Source organism: Rissa tridactyla, chromosome 1, assembly GCF_028500815.1.
Source record: "Rissa tridactyla isolate bRisTri1 chromosome 1, bRisTri1.patW.cur.20221130, whole genome shotgun sequence".
NCBI classification, from domain to species: Eukaryota; Metazoa; Chordata; class Aves; order Charadriiformes; family Laridae; genus Rissa; species Rissa tridactyla.
In genome coordinates this window covers 62,140,528-62,161,858 of record NC_071466.1, presented here as the reverse complement: position 1 = coordinate 62,161,858, position 21,331 = coordinate 62,140,528, and the positions used below count along the sequence as shown (strand labels likewise).

Below are 21,331 nucleotides of genomic sequence, written 5' to 3'. Positions count from 1 at the left end.
AGAAAGAAAGGTAACTGTCAAGCCTAGAAACAGATGAGCAGCAGACGTCTGAAAGATTGCAGGGAGCCTAACCTGTGATGAAAGGGCTTTGTATTTCCTTTAAAAATTATCTTCTGCTTTCTAATAAGGTATCTTCTGAAAGTCATCTCACATGGGTATGAGCAAGGTAAGGATACCTTACTTTAAAGGTACGTTATCTTTATTAGAAGTTTTTACTTTCAGCTTTTGTATTAGGAGGTGGAATAAGGAGATAGAGAAATATTCCAGGTAAATTGCTTGTATTAGATACAATGGCACTGGTGGCATTATATAAAATAAAATAACCAAAGAGTAAAATGTGCCAAAATCTGAGAAACTTTGAGGAAACTGTGTCCATGATGTGAAAGAATTCGTGTTCACGACAACAAAAGGAACCAAGTAACAGATATCTCAGGTGAAAATTCAGCCTTTAGGGAATGAGAGATGAATAGATACCATTTCACTCTGTGGATACTGTGAGGATATTTGAAATTATCTTCATTATCCTGCATCCTCATTGCGGCTTCTAATCACAGTCATGATGGTATTAGAAAACCTACATTGAAATCATGTTGTGAAAAAGACGCATGGTTTATCCTGTTCCTTTGTTAAAAGAGTAACACTAAAATAAAAAGTGTGAGAGTTCTTTCTCCCGTCTGTTAAAAAAGCCTAGTTGACACTTATTTTAGTATTGTCATGCTGAAAATTAGAAAATTTTTTATATAGCACAAGTAGTGCACTGAATTTAATAGAAATATCTTTGTTTTCACTGTGCAGTTGTGACACGTCAGCTAATGAAGGAGATTACAGAAAGTCAGAAATATGGTTCTTGACATTTCCCCCATTGCTAAATCAATTACATTCACAGTAAAACTTTTGTACTAACTGAAGTAGTTGTGAGGGGCTTTGTCAGACTTTGTTTCAGTAGCACTGAGCGCTGGTCGCTGACTTCAGTACTCCTGCAAGGGGCTACAGTGAATGGTTGCACCAGTAGCTTTCAGCACTCTCGGTGAATTCATGCGGGAACTGAAACAAAGCTTAATCTTCTACCGACGCAGTCACAGATAGATGGGATCCTTTTCCTTTGCTTCTGTCCCCTGCTAAAGGCTAGTTAATTGAAATCGGTGGCCTTCTAGAGGGTGTTCCCAAGCAGCATTAGCCGTGTGCGGAGAGCACATTTTCCTCCTCGTTTTTTCTTATAGGTGCTTCGGTTGCTGTAGTTGCTATTTGTCTTCTCAAGAGGAGGGAGTTGAGGATGGCGCAGGCTGGAGCCTTACCTGAGCCGTATGGGATTAACTCTCTACATGCAGTTCTCTGGAGGTGGAGACAGGCTTTTCATGCTGTAATGAAATGCTCTGGTTGCCATCATAAACTGGGGTCTGCAGCTGTTTCCAGTGGCAGCTGATGGCCGTTTGCATATACTGAAGCTTTTTTATCTTTGCTTGCACTATATAGATTTTTGTGTTTAAATAGAAATACTTTTACTGGGATTCATCAGCGCTAATTTGAGGGTCTGCAATTGTCTGTAATTAGTTGTTTGTGTCTAAAGTAGGCTCTTCCAAAAGGTAATTTCTCTGGCCAGTTTTTCTCCATTGACTAAAAGGGAATCTTAAAGCACCTAGGCTGGATGATGACACCTAGCCTTTAGGTATCTCACAGTGAGTGATTACTCTAACTCGTTACTTACAGATTTGTTGTCAGTGGACAGTGAGCACTACAGAAAGTATACATCTGTATGACAGCTCCTCCTGTAGCGCTTATGGCATTAACCCATTTATGCTTAAATGAGTTTCTTCCATAATCATCCTAATTCAGAAGTTTGTTTTATGTATTACAGATCTGTTGTTTACTATAGCTTATTACAAGTGTCTGTTTTGCCTTCTTTTCAGTACTTTTACTGTTAAACGTTCCACCTTCAGCTAACAGGAATGGAGAAATCACACAATTAGTTTAATCCTTCTTATAAATCATGGAAATAGTAATTGAATTGTGGTGAAACACTGTCAGCTGGCTTAGCAGCTTTTAGTAACTTTTCCAAGGAAGTTTCTGCTATGTTACAGGCTGGAAACAAAAGATGGAAATTCTGAAGTGACCGAAATGATATGCTGTATAGCCCATGGTGTATAAATGAGTTAAGGATCAGGAAGTTGTGTTGTTTTCAAAGGTCAGGTAGTAAAACATAATATGTGGCTCCTGTCATCCTGTGTCAGCGTGCTCTCATGTGCTCCTGATGCCTGGTGGTGAAAGCTCAGTCTCAGGATTTACAAATCACAAACAGGAGCAAGAACCTTGACCTGGAGGGCAAGGGCATAACCAGCAGAATCAGTGGCAAGGATAAGAAAATGACAAGATGCTTTGATTAAACAGAGTGTAATTATGTGAGGGGAAAAAATAGAAAGAGAAAACTACTTCCCTGTGGTAGTGAAAAGCTCACAGAGCAAACATGAAAAAAGACCCTGTTGATTTAAGATAGGAGTTTCCCCTTCAGTTCTAGTTCTTGAGATTATAAGGTGAAAATTATTTGTCCCTATGAAATTTTTTTTTACATATTTATATTAAAAGATTACAGTTCTGTACTATATATAATGCTGTTGGAAACCTAGGTGTGTAGTGCAGACCCCGTGCTATTCTGTGTTGGGAAAAAGTATATTATTTCAAATTGTCTTAAAATTTAACTTAAAAAATACTGGAGTTCTTTGGTGTTGGCAGCTGTGATTGATAGCTTTAAATATTATTTCATAGCAAACAGTGTTTATATCCATTATTTGAATAAGGCATTCAGCCTGCGAAAGTTGATTCTTCTGTCTCACCATATTCCTGTGTTTTTCTGTTGCTGTTTTGCAAAGTGCGTATGTCCATCACGAGGACATCTGTTCCCAGCCTACTGGGATCATGTTGCTAGTGAAATGCTCCGATGCTGTTTCCAGTCACAGGAAATTAAAAAAATTACAACTGATTATCATGAGGAAAACAAACATGAAGTTGCCTGCAGCATGCTGCTGGTTGGGTGTTACTGCCTGTGGACCAGGGAAGGTTAGAGACCGTGGCACTGGAATATACGCACCTGTTTCTATGGTTACTTGTGCCTGGTTTTGTTGGAGTGTTTATTACAGGAAAGTAATGACTCATATTACACAGTGGGGCTTTTTGCACTATTTTTGCATTAGAGTATTAGAAAATCAAAGGCATTTAAATTACTTGGCGAACTTACATGGTTCATACACTTCTAAAATAAAAATGGTAATTTTTCTAAGCAGTCAATGGGTCATAGAAGTTTTGAGTGAGAAAGTATTTTGGGGCATGGATTGAAGTATGTGTCCATATAATAGTGACTTACCATGGTGATCAAAATTTAACCTTAAAGTTGCTAAGAAAAAATATACCACGTGCTGACTTTCATAATGTATTTAGAAATTGCTCTTTAAATATACAGACCAATTGGATGAATAAAACTTTACTTTTCAGTAATGGTAATTTTATTTCCTTTCTAATAGCACTTTCAATGATGAAAGCAGCTGTTATCAAGCGATATTTTTAATGTATATCACTTCATGTCAGGGTAAAATGACACATATACTGGGACAGCAGTGAAATCAACATACTGGCTAACATGTTATGAATTCAGGTAGGAAGAGAGAGAACTTCATCCCTAATGTGCCTTTCTGTGTTGAAACTTGCATTTTCAGGGAGGTCAATATTTTTATTTTATTTTATTTTATTTTATTTTATTTTATTTTATTTTATTTTATTTTATTTTATTTTATTTTATGGCCGTGATGTCTTCTCTCTTAATTTGGGAGAATAAAACAAGACATCAAGATGAAAAACTCTTAATGACATCCAAATCTCTGTGGAAGAGAATAAGAATGTTTCTGTGCAGCTGTATTTTCATGAAAATGATGAAATTTGTGTGGCATTTTAAGGAAGTAAGCTGAATGTAAAATTTCATTTCAAAGTACTGTGTTCTCCACCACTAATATAAATATTGCATTCTTACAGCTATGCTAAGATTGTTATTTCAATAAGCTTTTCCTGGTCTCTGTAGTGTAAAATGGATTCTCCAGCTTTTAATAATGCTAATTACCAAATAATAAAATCCTCTTTCTGAAAAGTGCCTCCTTATCTGTTCCAGCCTTCATCATTGTGGCTTTTTCTTCTGCTGAAGGATAGCTGCGAATGACAATCATAAATACAAGTTTTGTCATGTTAGATGCGACTGTTTGCCTATCAAATCACCCTGCTCAATCTCCAGGCAATATTTGATGCTTCGGGGTGAAAACTTTCACCTTGAAACATTTGGATCCAAATCCGTCCATTGCATCCACCGTAAATGTTGGAGCTGGGATGGGCAGAATCCTGCTGGATGAAGCATAGCAGTGTTTAACACATATCATCTCTCAAGGCTGCAGTGTATTTCCAGGCATCAGCAGATGTCCACGTGTGTGGAACTAGATGTAGAACTGGAGTCTGCCCCAAGGAACTGGCATCTTGAGGAGATTATCTTAGATGCACACAACCAGAGAAAAGTCTGGGTTGGAAGGGACCTATGGAGGTGGTCTGGACCAACCTCTTACTCAAAGTAGGGCCTTAATTTGGTTATCCAGGGTCCTATCAAGCTGAGTCTTGAATATTTCCAGCAAGGGAGATGGACTTCTCTGGACTATGTGTTCCAATGTTTGATTGATCTCACAGTGAGGAATTTTTTCCTGGGCACTTCCTGGAAACATTGAGTACTGTTCCAGGTAGGAGGAACCTATTAATTCTCCTGATCAGCCATTTTTAGATTTGCTGAACCTTTAATACATCCAAAGGAGCCGACTCAGCTAGTAAGGCAATACTGATGGCACTGAACACGGTTGGCTAATGAGCAGATGGACAGGGAAATTAAATTCAGGCTTTCAGCGTAGTAATCCTTAAAATCTCTCTACAGGGCATGTTGGCACCCAACTGCAGCAGTAAAGTGGTGTACCGAAAAAGCAGCAATGTAATACACCAGCGAAGCTCCTTCCCCATGTGTTCCGTAGCCATACCTACTGTTAGGTATTAGCAATACCTATTGATACTAATACTGTTACCTATAATACCTATTAATGCTAATACTGTTAGGTATTAGCAATGGTCTTCTGTTGACTACGTATGAAGGCTGTGCCTGGCACCTCTGAATAATGGACAACCTCAATTACTTGTCACTCAGCTGAACTGAAATGCTCTGCAGTGATTTTGCTGAGATGGGAGGTGTGTTGAGGCAGTCCTTTCCATCGTCTTGTGGAAATGGTTATTTCCCTTGATGCTTTTTCTGCTTGAGGAAGGGAGTGTTGTGTAATGTTTTCATGTTTGTTTCTGTTCTGTTTTTAAATTTCCTTTAACAGTTTTGGTTTGAAACATCGTTTTTAACTCCCAAATCTCCCCTGTTTTAGAGCAAACACTGTTACAGGATTTTTAGCAAGTAAAATGGTCTTTGTTTGCTTGAAAGTCTTGATTCTTACTTCACAGATGGGATTGTTTCTTCCTCTCACAACTTCTGTAAAACTTACTTTTTGTTCATGACAGAAGTCACCGAATCAAATGAGATGGAGGTTTTTTATTCTTTCTCTGAACAGCCCAATAAGAATTCTATTTTGATTATTTACAGGCTTTTTGGTGGTTTGTTTTTTTTATTTCTGTTGGAAACAGCCAATGAGATGGTGAATGCTATAGTTTAAAAACCTCCCATTACAACGCGAAAAATGAAATACTAAGTTTGGTGAAGTCAATTACATACATTAACAAAAATCTAGTGTGCCTTAAAAATACGTTTGTTCTTTAATGAATGAAACAGCCTTACATCTTCATTTGCCATTCCTAAAATAATCTGAAAATCCCAACAAATTCACTTAAAAATCTAATTTTTTTAATTATTGCAAACTATGAAGTAGTGGTTCTGTAGCAATTATACCTTTTCTGTAGTGATAGATTGGAACTGTGTTGTGTGTCTGTAACATGCAAGGAATCGCCCTCTAATCCAAAGGACCAGCAAGAGCTGTGTTTCCTTTTTTTCAATTATAAATAGAGTAACTTTGTTTTGTGTGCTGTAACATCAAGTGATTTTTCCAACATTTTTCTAGTGCAGACTACAAGAGTACTATAAATATTACATTACATATTATGACAAAGATAAATTATGCACTGTGTAATGTGTTACTTGGAAGCATCTGATGATGGAGCAGTTCAGTACAATACATGAGTAGTTACAAATTGGACTTGTTTAACTCAGTGATGGTAAAGTGATATTACACCCACTATAACCATTTAGAGTTAAGCTTCACACAGCAATTCTAATTCCATTGGCTGTTACAAATCATTGCTGTTATGTGAATATATTTTAAATAAGTTCCTTCACTGTGAACAAAGACACTTCATGAGAAAAAGAGGACATACAGAAGTGAGAAGCTGTCGTGTCGTGTGTGTGTGTCCCCCCTTATTATTTCTTTTTTTCCCAAATACAGACTTTTAAAAGAAAAATATCTGGGTTCATTTTGAAGTGATGCTATCACCGTTGCAGACGGCTAGCTTGGAGGTGACCAGGTATTTTAGAATATGCCATTTTTTTTTGTTATTAACGTGGTCTCAGCTAAGCAAGCCACAATTTCCTTTGTTTCCTGCATGGATCATCATTTTACAGTTACAGAAGTACTTTGCATTAAAAGATGGGTAGTATATAATTTGCTGGTCGTTGCATAATAAAATGCTTCAGGTTGAATTTTTTAATGTCACACAGAGTAGGAAACAGACTTTAAATGGGCAGTGTGGCTGAGAGTCCTCTGTCTGTGTGAGGTCCCTGCTTCAGTCAGTCCCCAGGGCAGCTGAGGAGTTGCGAACTCTGAAGAAGGAAGAAGGGGGGTAATGTTGGACACCTGAGCACGTTTGAGAATTGAGAACAAAAGTCAGATGCAGCTTTTCTTCTTGATTAGGCTGTATCTCTTAATTCTTTTTTCTGTGTGAAGAAAATGTTCAAAGTATTTGACAGGTTGGGGGCTGAGCTGGATTGTCCACATCATTCTGCTGCTAAGCAGACCTGTAAACTACAGGTATTTAAGAAAATAAAGAAAGTGTGAAGTTGAGCCAGAAACATAAGGGATGTATGTGTGACCAGGTAGGAGATACATACTGTGTGTGTGGGGGGAGGTGGAAGGATTCAGAGAACAGGTTGTAGCAGGGATGAGAGAAAAAGAAATTCCTGAAGGCAAGTGGGGAGGCAGAGGAGGCTTTTCACTTGCAGGGATTTGCTGTTCATCCTGAGGTGTTCCTGAGGTGTTAAGAGATAAGCAGGGCAGAAATGACCTAGGAGATGACTGTGCTATCATCTAGCTAAGCTGTCTGCTTTACCAATGAGATACTGAAATTGCTTAACAAAATTAGCAGACATAATCAATCTTCTAGCAGATTGCTTTATGCAATTCGGATGTTGATTTCATGGAGTATTTTGTTTTCAGCAAGGTTAGTAATGGTATAAACTTTTATTAACAAATTACAGTCTGGCTAGTCTTCCCTTCTGGTGTAAATTAAACTGTAATGGCTCTCATGGAGTGACTACCTCAGGTGTCATTACTTCTGTCTATGGTTCTGTCTGTATTTTGTATTGGGTCACATTTCCAATGAGTTAGGTCTTATTGAATAGATTTTTTTCCGTTAACTTGTGTAACAACTGTTTAGGGCATCAAATACTGTCAATTGGTGTTTTATCTTTAATGTGCTGTTTACGTTTGAGAAAGTGCATCTTCTGGCATCTCAGTGCTGTTATTGAGGTATTAGTATTGCACGTGAAAATAAAAAATGAAGAAATGAGCTAATACATTGTACTCAGTAAATGTAATGGTGCTAAAATTAGGCAAAAACTGGTGAAATAAGGAGAACGTAGGGAGAAGGGAGGAGATTTCTTTGTTGGTCCTATTTTTGAATAGGTAAAGAAACACTAAGATCTTATGCTGAACTTGAGGTATTATTCCTCAGTTATGGCAACATTGCCATAGAAAATTAAGTAGTTCTTTTAGGGCAGTGAATAGTTTCATTACAGACTGTTACGTCAAGATTCTCTGTTCTTTTGGGATGTCAAATTTCAGATTAATTCACATTAGCATCTGTAAGAGAGAGGCAGACTTTTGAATCCATGCCACGTGTGGTTTACCAAAACAGTCTTTTCCATGGTTGTGTGCTAGCCTAGCAGTGATGCAGACCTGTCGTAAATAAATACTGAGGGGAATAACGGAAGCATATTAGGAGAAACTGTTTGGGGTGATTAGAGGGGTATTACAAAACAATTAATAATCATTTAACAAAGGAAAGATTGATCCATCTTACAGCTGAAAAGCTTATTGCTTTGGACTTCAGATGTTTTATCTGTCTTAAAATCCTATATGTTTAATAACTGTTAGCTAGTCCACTGAGTTCGAGCAGCACCCCTTAGTTTGCCTGGGAGAGGCATTAGGTGAGGGCATGGTGTACTGCTCAAAAGCCTTCCAAAGGCTGTCCCAAGCCTGCAGTCGTGGACTGTGTAAATGAACTGGCATCCACTGCTCTGTCAGTAGCAAATGATTTTGTTGTCTAGGTAGACTGTAAGTCATGTTGCTAGAGAAGCTTTCAGGACTTGCTGTGCACATTAAAGAGTTCACTGTCCACTGTAGGCAGTAGGGAGTCAGCAACCTTAAGGACTAAGAGGTCTGGATTAGTCTCAGCAAGAGGCTTCTAGTCTGCAGCACTAATTCTTCATCTTTTGCAAAAGCTCAGACTACATTTCAAAGACTTATAAACCATAATGTAAATGGTCTGGGATAGTGCATTCACAAGAAAATGCTAAAACAAACCTCATGAATGATTCTCAAGTTTCAGCAGACATGATGAAAAAAGGGTGAGGGTTTAACACATTTCAATACTTTAGCTATTTTAGGTAAGATGTAACCAGATGTATTTAAATTTCATGTGTCTGTATTCCTTTCCAAGTCTAAGAACAGGCTGCCATTGACTGTGAGTGTGGAATTTCAGCTCAAGGCTTTTTTTAAATATGAATGAAACTCACTGTTCATTGCTATTAATATGTGAGTGCTAGCCTGTGTTTAATCAGAATTAGATTTTTCATGGAAGTACTGCTGTAAGTCAGTATCAAGGTTCATACTAAAAGTATATTCTGACTTTCACATTAAGCTGGTCCTGCCTTAAAAATACCTCCAACACCAAATAACATCTGATCTGCCAATACACAGTATAAATGCATTAAAGATTCTCCACCACGTCCACTAGCCAGCCAAACGACAAACATGAAAAGGATTTAGCCAAAGCCTCCCTACATGCAAAGCGGAAAGGGCCAAAACCTCCCCCCAGATGAGTAGTTTCTACAGATGTAATTCAAGTGCCCTAAGTTTCTGGGGGTGATCCTCTGAAAGCCTCCCTGACGGGGAGGATGTAGCGGGGGAAGCTGGCCTGACATGACAACGGGAGAAGTGAGGTGGTGGAGCAGCCTGAATGGTGAGAAGACTGGAAAGGGTCACGACATCTTCCTTTGTAAGGAGAAAACAGCGGAGCTGCTTCAATCATGCCACACATATTGTGGAGAGAAAAAGCAATTTCTAAAAAAAGATGTGGCTTTTAGTGAGTACTCGACGTGTTATTCAGAGGAGGGTGAATAAAGCACGAGTTCATGCTCGGATCTATACAGCACAGCTCAGAGAAAACTTCTTGCTTTAGACAAAGGGTGCTTAAGAGAAAAAAGTAAGTTTCAAAGAGTTCTTCAGCGAGAGAAAGACCAATCAGCATCTTTGTTCAGAGACACAATTGAAGGACTCAAGTTGCATGTTGATAAAAGTCTCGCCGGAGTTTTGCTCGCTAAGAGGGAACGGGGTGAGAGGAGAAACTGTAAGAGATTTAGGGTCTTGGTAGCTGATCTCCGCAGAGAAATAACATGTACCTGCTTCACAGCAGATAGAGCTGAAACAGCTGAGTGTCTTCTGCCCTGAGTGAAGAGTTTCTGATTAGCTCAGACTTTACTTAAGGAACTAAATCTACTTTCTTCGGGAAGGACAGGTTAAAATAACGGTACAAAAGTTCCTGTTCTGTTGCTTCCCTGATTTGCAGTCTTCCTCCTCTTAATTCTTGGATCGAGGAGAACTTTAACATCCTTATGTGTTAGAAAATACTCTGAAAATAGTGTTGAAGTTCTCCATTCTTTATTTCTAATTTGAAAATCACATGCTGTATTTTTCTTACATCGTTACTATGTTCACTTCTGCCCTGAAGAATTTTTGCAACTGAAATAAAACTTTAAAAAAAAAAAACCACCATATTTTGTCTCTATTTACACAATATATCTTGCTGTCATCTACTGTGAGGAATAATAAATCATTTTTAGGATAGTGTATGTCATTGAAAATATTAGATTAAACTGAAACATCTTGTCTGTGCTTTTAGAATTAATGAAAATGCTGAGACATTTAAAAACAAGTACAGGTTGACAGAAATAACTATCATTGAGATAAGAAACAATGTGTATCAAGCCAGGAGTCACAAAACAGGCCAAAGTCCAGTAATGTCTTCAAGATTCTTGGGACCTGACAATAATTTTTTCCTCAATCATACCTGTGACAAGTGGATGTTAAACACTGTAGTTTGTATCTCGAAGAACGTGAAAGAGAGAAAAGGAACCAGCTAACTTATAAGGCAGGGGAGGGTATGTTCAATCTGTTAGGAGAAACCTGATTTGGAAAGGGGTGTTTGTGTGCCCTGAGATACACTGCCAATGACTCTGCATATGTTTTTACTGCCATACAACATGAAACTGGGATATCCACTTTCCGTAGGTCTAGTCTTATATAGTCTGCCTTTCAACAAGCTGTATCTATGTATAACTTTCTCTGTGCTCCATGTGGTACACAAAAATATCTAGCTCTCAGCCGTAATCTACCTAATAAATGTAGATATTTTTATCTTTTTTCAGTCTGGTGGTTGCAGTAAAGTATGAGACATTAGTGGCCCACCAAAAAAGTGGTTTTATAGCTTGCAGTGGAGGGACCGTGTCACAAGTCATTGTGAGACGTGAGGATACCTTAAGGATGCAAACTGGAGCAGTGGTTGAAAATAGTGCAGTATGGAGGAAGCGGAGCTTGGATGCGGTCATCTCCATGCTGCCTTTTAGGAAGTGACCTCTGGATTGAACTATAACCAAAACCATGCTCAGGTGTTACTTTAGGGAGCTAGTTGAAGAAGTCTAAAGCAGAGCCAGAGAACAGGTAGGAAGGCATATGGGTCATCAGTGATCCTGTGCTGAGTTTTCTTCCCTGAATTTCTTTTATTCAGAAGTGCAAAGGTATGATCTGGATCCTTCTGCTAGACGATTAGTGGAGTCCAAAATTATTAACGAAGTCTAAAGAATTAATTGTAATTTTGAAATGGTAAATACTTGCTGAGGAAATGTCCAAAGAAACTTGAAAGCCTACACTGTGGTGAGATGGTGGTTACTGTCTAGTGTTTTGGAAATGGCAAGATTTATCTAGAGCATGAAAAATGATTGAAAACTTATGAAAAAAATGAATGTAAAAGGATAAATTGAAGCTCTCGAACATTGTTGAAGTAATTGAACAGCAGAGTGCTAGATTGCTGATTTTTTTTTGATTTGCATCAAAGTGTAAGTAAGAGGTCTGAGTTCTTTTTGACAGAAGCTGAGGACAAGTACCACACAAGAATGAAGCTACCATTTATTCACCCACAAGACGGGTCGGAACTATATGATCTTTAAAGTCCCTTCTAACCCAAACCATTCTATGATTCTATGATAAGATGTGTTTATATGTTTCCAGCATATTCTAGCCCACATATTAGGCTTTTGAAATCTTTCAAAAGTGGTGTTTTAAAAGTGGTACAGAGAATTTTCCTTCTTCCAAGAACTTTTGTTTATGGTATTTGTAAATCCTGACAGTATAACAACGATTAACCTCTTAGCTTTTCTCTCTTTTGTAGGGTGATAGCTCCTATGTAAAGGATCGTTGGTGTGTGTTTGATGGATTCATGGTCTTCTGTCTTTGGGTGTCACTGGTTTTACAGGTAAGTATTACACTTAACATTTTCAATGAATAGTTTCTTAATTGTGACAAATATATGGCACAACCAAGTAATTACGAGTTGAGGAGGTATAGCTGCACATAGGTCAAATTGTTTTTAAAAAACTGTGCTCAATTCAATAGCTCCATAATTGCACATTGCAGCATACCTACATTAGTATTAGAACTTACCTTGTTTGATGTTTCATATTGAGAAGTTATACATTAGTCTGAAGCTTGTTACCATAAACCCTCTGCATAGTCGAGAGAGAAGGATCTTCAGAGAGCAGTTTTTCCTCTTATTGCATATGACAGTTGTGCTCATCTCCTTCCATTGAGTCTAGTAGCATGCCACGGTGACCGGCGTAGGCAACTAAAGAGAGAATGATTCCAATGGCAGATGTTTGCCCATGCTGCAGGCGTATTGGTATGGTGAGTGCAGGGGTTTCATGTAATATGGCCCACACCTAAAAAACCTTTTCCATAATCAAAGTTAAAGCACAATGGAAAAAATAATAATAATAAATAGATTTGGAAATAATTTGATAAATTTTCATAAAAAAAGGGAACTTGAACGTGTTGCAAAAAAGCATAGACTGTTAATGTACAGGTCAAATTGTGTCCTGCAAACCAGTCGGTCTTTAGCCATAGCCAGTTTTTTGGGTAAGAATAGACTGAAGACTGTGAGACTGGGCCTGCAATAGTCTAAGGGTTGTAAAAATTCTATAGTGATTGGTGTCAGGCATAACTTACCCACTTCTGACAAATTTAAGACACGGTGTAATTTTCTGCTTCATACACAGGGGAAACTTTGGTGCATCATGTGTACTTGTAGAGTGAAGGTTGGTCATTACAGATAAGCACCGTAAATTACTCAGCTTATGCGTTGCCAGGTTTTCCCTCCATTTTCTTAGTGCTTTGAGCAAATATTAAATTAAGCAGTTATTCTCAGAGAGTAAGAGACAAGGATTAACGCCAGACGTTTTCACCCAATCATTAAGCTAAATAGTCTTTATGGAGTGCCTAAATGGGCAACGTATTAAGGAAATGGTTCCCTGCTCTGTGGCTTGGCTGAAATTTGTGTTGTAAGCGTCTAGAAGAACATGTACAGTTTTCTCGTGCACTTGGAATTAAATGGAGAATTTATAACTATGTTGCAAATCATAAGGCAATCTGTGTATATGTACATTTGTATCATAGTAAAAACCTTAGTGGTGTGCAATATTAACAGACACTAATTTTCATATTTGGAAATGTAAATTATTCACTTTTAATTAAGTTGTGGGAAACGTGTGGGGTAGGACTGGCACAGAAGCAGGCAGCTAACACAGGCTCGCACGGTTTTCTTGAGGTGTTTGAAACAGAAGCGTTATGAACATAGGCAGAGTATATTTTTGAAGATTCATTAGGATGACCCAGAAATGGATTAAAGGATTTACTAAGACTTTTCTTTTAAAAAACATGGTTAAAATGAACCATAAAATAAACAAAGAGGAGATTGAAAATGATAATAAAAATCATGTATAGTGTTCATAGTTCTAGAAGTTTGGTAAATGAATACAGGAACAGGGCAGAGTCATCAAGAAAAGCTCCTGATTCTTTTGTTTGTAGGTGTTTGAAATTGCTGAAATAGTTGACCAGATGTCACCTTGGGGCATGTTACGGATTCCACGACCACTCATTATGATTCGAGCATTCCGGATATATTTTCGTTTTGAGCTGCCAAGAACTAGGATAACAAATATCTTGAAGTAAGTAAGGCTGTTTTCTGAAGAACAACAGAGGAAATTTCAGTTTTGACTTAAGACTGACTATACAGCTTAGAGAATGACCCTTCAGCTCAGAGAATGACCCTTCATGCTTAGTGGGTGTTTTCTTCCTGAGTTTTAGTTCTGGCCAAAAAATTCTTGCTGTTTTCCATATTTAAGGAATCATCAGCTTTCCTAGAAAATTATGAAAACTGTTGAATATTTAAATAAATCTTAAAGCATTTTGCTAGTAACTGTAGCCAGCAATTTTCAGACAATGGCAGGAAATTCTGTTCCATTAATATGGGCATTAATAATCAAGGTGGACACTCATAGTAGGGTAATATTCATAATTAAAAAGACATGAGCACATGCCCTAACCATTATAGGTACGAGTGTACGTGTTTTGGTATATGTACAGACATGCTTACCTGCAAGCAAACACACGTAGAGTATGTTTGAAACAGCATGTAGTGGCAAAAGCCATGTAATGGTAATGTGAAAGAGTTTTTTGGTTTTTATTTGGTATCAACTTTACTTTGTCATCATAGCTTGTCTGTAGAAATCATTAGACACTATTTTACAAAAGCTAGGTGTTACACATTTTATTTGTTTGGGTGTTTTGTTTACAGCTGCTTCAATTACACTAACTTACGTGTTTAGAAAAAATCATGGCTCCTTTTTCTATCTCTGCACAGAGTAAGAGATCAGCTTTAAGGAAAAATTTTCTGCAGGATGAAATACTACTTTTCTGTGTGAGCATATTTTCTGTTCTGGAGCTTCACATTGCCTGTGCATTCGGTGTCATCTTTATCTTTTTGCCAGGCGTTCTGGAGAGCAAATCTGGAGCGTTTCAATTTTCCTTCTGTTCTTTCTCCTCCTGTATGGGATCCTGGGAGTGCAGATGTTTGGAACTTTTACATACCATTGTGTGACCGACGACACGCAGCCAGGGTGAGTTAGCCTATGCAGGCATGATGTGGGGCTGTTCATTCCGTGCATATGTATCAGTGTAGTTAGCATCAGTGGATGTGAAATGGACTTAATAGGTTAAAAGTAGTCCACCAAAATACAGTAAGGTAAATTAGGGAAACAAAAATGTTAGGAATTATGAAAAATACAAGTTTTAACTGTGACAGAGAGATTACAAATTACGGCATTGGGCTGCAGTCTGAGTTAGGAGGTGAGTGACTGTGTATGTGGGGGGGGGGTGGTGAGAGAGCAGGAGAGCAGAGGCGGCTTTAAGAGGAGCATTGCCACTTGTGGCTGATTTAGGTCACTGATGATTCATCAGCTTTCGCTATGTTCTCCTGTCTTTTCCCAGAACACCTAGTGTGGGGCCAGACCTAAAGTATAGGGCAGAACTACCCCAGGAATCTCACACCCTTTCTGGATTAAGAGGTCACTGAGACCTGTTGCTCAGATTTAAAGACTGTTTTTACCCAGCCTTTGGGAAGTACTGATGCTTAATATTTTACACAGTTTCCAATAGATGTGGGGGGAAAAAAATTTTTGTGAAAATTTTGGTTTTGGTAATTAATGAGATCTGGGATTCTGTGATTTACCTATGTTGTTTGGAAAAACAATGAATGGAATAGACAACACAGGGAAAATTGGACATCATATAATTGTTTGTGTCACTGAATAGAGCTTTTGCCTGAAATCAGCAGAAGAAGATGAAGTGAGACATAATAATGTTTGCAATACGGAAAGCTAAATTTATAGCTTTAAAGTTGCCTGGAAAAATTTTGTCTAATTTCTTCTGCATGTGTTGGGTTGCTGTCTGAATACTGCGTTATTTAAAAAGAAAAAATAAAGTTTATGGAAACACCTAAATTTTAGGTTGTTGAAAAGTTGAATTATACGAATAGGTTGAAAGGGTCAAATATCCTGTACATAAAATTAAAATCAAAGCCTGCCTAAAATGGGTTAAAGTTGGAAAAGTCAAACACACAGAATTAAGGAAATTATAGACTTGAGGTTATTGGGAGAGATCAACATGGATTCACCAAAGGGAAATCGTGCTTGACCAACCTAATAGCCTTCTATGATGGCATGACTGACTGGGTAGAGGGGAGTGCAGTGGACTGTGTCTACCTTGATTTCAGCAAGGCTTTTGACACCGTCTCCCATAATTTCCTCATAGATAAGCTTAGGAAGCATGGGTTAGATGAGTGGACAGTGAGGTGGATTGAGAACTGGCTGAATGGTGGAGCTCAGAGGGTTGTGATGAGTGGCACAGAGTTTAGTTGGAGGCCTGAAACTAGTGGTGTTCCCCAGGGGTCAGTACTAGGTCCAGTCTTGTTCAACATATTCATCAACGACCTGGATGAGGGGACAGAGTGTACCCTCAGCAAGTTTGCTGATGGTGCGAAACTGGGAGGGGTGGCTGATGCACCAGAAGGCTGTGACGCCACACAGCGAGACCTGGACAGGTTAGACAGTTGGGCAGAGAGGAACCTAATGAAGTTCAACAAGGGCAAGTGTAGGGTCCTGAACCTAGGGAGGAATAACCCCATGCACTGGTACAGGTTAGGGGTTGACCTGCTGGAAGGCAGCTCTGCAGAGAGGGACCTGGGAGTCCTGGTGGACAGTAAGTTGACCATGAGCCAGCAACGTGCCCTTGTGGCCAAGAAGGCCGATGGTCTCCTGGGGCGCATTAAAAAGAGTGTGGCCAGCAGACCAAGGGAGGTCATCCTCCCCCTCTACTCTGCCCTGGTGAGGCCACATCTGGAGTACTGTGTCCAGTTGGGCTCCCCAGTTCAAGAAGGACAGGGAACTGCTGGAGAGTCCAATGGAGGGCTACGAAGATGATCAAGGGACTGGAGCATCTCTCTTATGAGGAAAGGCTGAGGGACCTGGGTCTGTTCAGCCTGGAGAAAAGAAGGCTGAGAGGGGATCTCATGAATGTTTATAAGTATCTAAAGAGTGGGTGTCAAGAGGATGGGGCCAGACTCTTTTCAGTGGTGGCCGGTGGCAGGACAAGGGACAACCAGCCCAAGCTGGAACACAGGAAATTACATCTGAACATAATGAAAAACTTCTTTACTTTGAGGGTGCTGGAGCATTGGAACAGGCTGCTCAGAGAGGTTGTGGAGTCGTCTTCTGTGGAGATGTTCAAAACCTGCCTGGATATATTTCTGTCCAGCCTGCTCTCAGTGAACCTGCTTTGGTAGGGGGGTTGGACTAGATGATCTCCAAAGGTCCCTTCCAACCCCTACCATTCTGGGATTCTTTGAGGTTGAGCATCTAGCCTTAACTCCTTTTTCTTCCGGTATCATCAAGTATATATATTTTTAGCTGTTTAAAAATTATAAATCTAATTTAAGTTACTTTTTAGGTACCTTAGGCACCTTCAGAAATTAATCAATCACTTTTGCCATCTCAAAACCAGAACTGTAACTTTAAATGGCTCCTATTGTTGTGTACGAGAACTACAGTCATTGAAAAACACTTTTTCCCTACAAGTACTGCCTCATTTAGTCTGTGAACAATGTATTTTTTTTCTTTGTTGCTTGACATGGGGACTTGTACCTTACTTTTGGCATATTGCTCATTCCTACTCTGAAAACATTTATTTCTTCCTGTCTGTAACTTTCATCATTATAGCTTGTGAACACTTATATGTATCTGATCCTTTTTTAGTTTTTGAGGAATGTGGTGTAGAGGCTCTGGGTGGAGTTAGGCTGTGCCTTCTTTGCATAGGTCAGGGCTGACCTTCCCAGATGCAGAATTTATAAGAACAGCCACCGTGGGCTGGGAAAATAAACATAGAGAAAGAAAGAACAGTTCTGGTGCTAAAAGAGGACAATTTAGAGGCAAACATTGGGCCAAACTGTAGTTAGAAAGGAGGAAGCATGCCACTTCTGAACACTGGGGAGTTTTTTAGCTGAGATGTAATAGCACACAAAAGCACAAAAATTACCTAGACAAATTTTACTTTTGTCTCTGAGGTTCAATTTCTGCCTGTCTGTCTATCTCAGGTGGTTCTGTTGCAGGCCAAAGTTGGCTGTACTTGGCCTTAAATAACTTCAGAGTCTTTAATGAGCCACAGCTGTAAATACTCAGTATTTCTGCAAACCAGATCCCAGGCTCCCAAGTCAAGATTAGAAAATGAAAAGCATCCAATTAGTGGCCACCTGTGAGAACTTTAATTTTAGGTGATTTGCCTTGTATTATGCAGAATTCCATGGCAAGCAGCAAGAGTAAAGTCTTATTATTGAGGTCAAGACTTCATCTATTTCAGAAATTTTAGAAATCACTCTTTTTAAGTCTACTGCCTTCTGAATTATTATTATATGGGAGGCAAGTGTCTTTTGAAAACGGCATCTTAAAATCTTGCTATTCTTTTTTTATTTGAAAGGACGTGGCAGCCTCATCAGACACTCATTGCCTCTTTGACTGCTGCAAGTTCTTTTATCTTTCCATCCGTCTTGCCGCCCACACTGCCTGACCTCCTGTCTCTCCACCTCCTCAGTCATTTTCTAATGTTAACTCTGACAAACAGAAATACTGAAGTGAGCTAACTGCAGTCGGAGTTTTTCATTCCATCTGTGAAATCAGCAAAATCTGACTTCCTTCCAAAGGCTGAAAAGTGGGTTTTTTTGTTGTTTGATAATAAATCTTTTTTTCCCCTTGTTCTTATAATCTTTAATTTGCCAGACTTTTTTTCCCTACAGGGAACACCATCTTCTTCATAGACAATTTTCTCACTTGGTATTCCCTTGTGATTATTACTTATCTTTTTACAACTATGCTATCACAGCTTTTCCCTGATGATTTTTCCAACTGGTATATCTTTTTTCTGCCAATAAGCAGTATACTACATGGATTTCCTTAGCACAGATCTTCTTTAGTTCCTTGAAAGACACACGGTATGGTTGGAATGTAATGTATAGATAATTCAATTATCTAGATAAGTCCATGCTTTATAAGCAGTTTGACAGGTTATTTTGTTACATCTGAGATTAATTTCAAAGTGAACAAATATGGGGAAAACAGGTTGTGTTCCCAAATCTATTGTAATTTACTCTCGGGCACCTCCAGCATACAAAAGGTACTTCCACAAGGACAGGAGAGAGACATTATTTCCAAACCACTGCTTTGGCTCTGCTAGAGTATTTTATATATCCTCACACAGTAGCTACTGAGCGTTTTCTTTATTTTTACTACCAAGACATGTTTGACTACACAAAAATACTTTCATACTGCATGATTGGATCATATTTATTCCACAACAGTAAATTTTCTGTTTGTACTTCTCAGCCTGCACAGGAGATAGGGGAAAGGAAGCCTGCCTTCATGAAAATGAAGGCTAATATGGCTAACTGGCATAAAATCTAGTACTTGTCTGTTTCTTCTCCCAAAGTCATTCTTTAAGGGCCTTTTTTAAATGCTTTCAGTAGGGTATAGATTGAATATTTCTGCAGACCTGACTGCCTTGTCACCGTGGCAGTCAATTTAAAATCCTTCTTTGCAAGGTTTCTTGTTTAAAGTAGGAACTGCCCAGGAAAATAGATAAGAAAAATAATTACCGAGTAATAGAAAGATCTAAGAGGTTCTTGGTCATCTCTCCATCTGTCTATGATAGGCCTTGAAAATGTCAGAAAACAGCTTCAAAGACTCTGGAGCTGAAAGTTCACTACAATATCTAATAGAGGAAATAAATATGATTAAAAAGAACAAAAGGGATACAAGATACTGTCTCACATCAGCAGTGGGAAAATAAGAATGAGTAATTGGATTTCTGAGAAAAGGAAGAAATCAAAGACCAAGCTTGAAAAATCAACGTAACAGGACTTCTTTAGCAGGGCACATTAATATATTGATGCTGGTTGAACAACCAGCACTGCTTTACTACTGCCTTTGGGATTTATTTACGATCTGTTAATGGTGATACGTCTCTAGTATAAACTCCTCAGGGAAAAGAGAAAGAGAAGAAAGGCCTTATGTTGTTTAGACCCCAACCAAAATCAAGCAAAATACAGCATCAGTCTAAAAGGGAGGTGATTCAATACAAATGGGATCCTAACAAAAGGGTGGAAGAGAGTGCTGGGGTGATGGCCAGTATAGGTGCCCAAGGGAAGTGTTCTTCAGGAGTGGACTCTCTTCACCTTCGGGGGTGTGTGATTTCTGAGCAGAAATCCTGATTTTTGTCTAGAACTGTTATGTAGACAGTTATCGAAAGCAATTGGGCTGTTGATTCTATTCATACAGGTTTTCCAGCATTTTTGTTTGCCCAGCTCCATTTTGAGCAAGAAGGTGACCTTTTTGAAGATGTTCAATAGAGTGATTGGAACCCAATTACCTCAGCAGCTAGTGTCTCAGTAATGACACATGCTTACCTGTATTCCGATGTGGAGCCATTTGGGTCTACACAATTCTTTGTCCCAGTGAAGACATCAAAGTTTATTGAACTTCTGCTCCACCTGTCAACCTTTATGTGTTTCCTGACCTTCTCTGGCTAGTAAATACTCCTTTTGAGTAAGCTGGAGTGAATTTTGTAGACTGTGGTGAAATTGGCTGACTATAAATACAGGAATTTGAATAGCTTCAAAAAGTTCCATATTTATCCATAAGATTTTTACCTTATAATCGCTTTACAGAATTAAGGCCCAGGGAGTACTGAACTTTCTACAAGAAACCTGCAGGAGGCCAGGATGCCTCAAGTCAGGACATCCTCCAGTATATCATAAAACGGAGGGAAAGACCAGACATCATTAGAAAAACAGAAGTGTAAGAGTGCTCTCCACTGAATTTCGGCAGGTGGGCGATCAGATGCTTTATTGAATAGAAAGGAAGCTGGAAAAGTTATCTTCTTTACATTGCAAGAAAAAGCCAGACAACCAATGGAGAAGTCTGTGGATGTCCTGACATTGGCAAGTTAGGCAGCAGTTAACCACTGAGCAGTACATCTCCCTTAGCCTGAAGACACTGTGAGGAAGAGTCACTTCCGGATATGCAAGCAGTTACAGGAAATGGTAAGAAAGAAGTTCTAAAAGAGAGTTCAGCTCTGTTTCTATGAGTGATCTATCTTATATATTGTTTTGAAAACCACGTGACTGTTTTCAGTTTTGTACTCCTTTCTGGAAGCTGAATGTGATGTCTGAGTTTGATTCCTGTCCCAGTCCCTTGGATTAGTGCAGTTCGAAAAGGTCTGGGCAATACTGGAGTATTCATCCTGAGATATTTATGAGCAGACTGAAGCTGTCATCTCAGCTATTTTATTATTTCCGAGAATTTGTGGAGGATGAGTGAGGAACTGGGAGGCAGGAAAACAGCAGAAGTTTAGAAAGAAGAAAATGATAAGAGACAGGGAAAGAAACACCAGGTAAACTTATCCCTGAAAGAATTTTGTAGTGAATAAACAAACAAAAATTTGTAAGCCGATGGAAGATAACAAGGAAGTGAGTAGCAGCTAATATGGATCTGTCAAGAATAAACCATGTCAAACCAATATAATTATCTATGTCTGTGGATAACAGCCATGTGAATTGGAGAGAA

The 21,331-nt window shown here is 38.8% G+C and overlaps 1 protein-coding gene across 1 annotated transcript in view; it reads left to right on the top strand.

Annotated features, from left to right (window-relative positions):
• The window catches only part of NALCN (sodium leak channel, non-selective), a 237,154-nt gene that overhangs the window by 19,016 nt on the left and 196,807 nt on the right, over window positions 1-21,331 (top strand). The window contains exons 4-6 of the mRNA XM_054210711.1: window positions 12,001-12,084; window positions 13,692-13,831; window positions 14,654-14,782. Coding sequence (XP_054066686.1) covers window positions 12,001-12,084; window positions 13,692-13,831; window positions 14,654-14,782 — 353 coding nt within the window. The remainder of the gene's footprint in view (window positions 1-12,000; window positions 12,085-13,691; window positions 13,832-14,653; window positions 14,783-21,331) is intronic.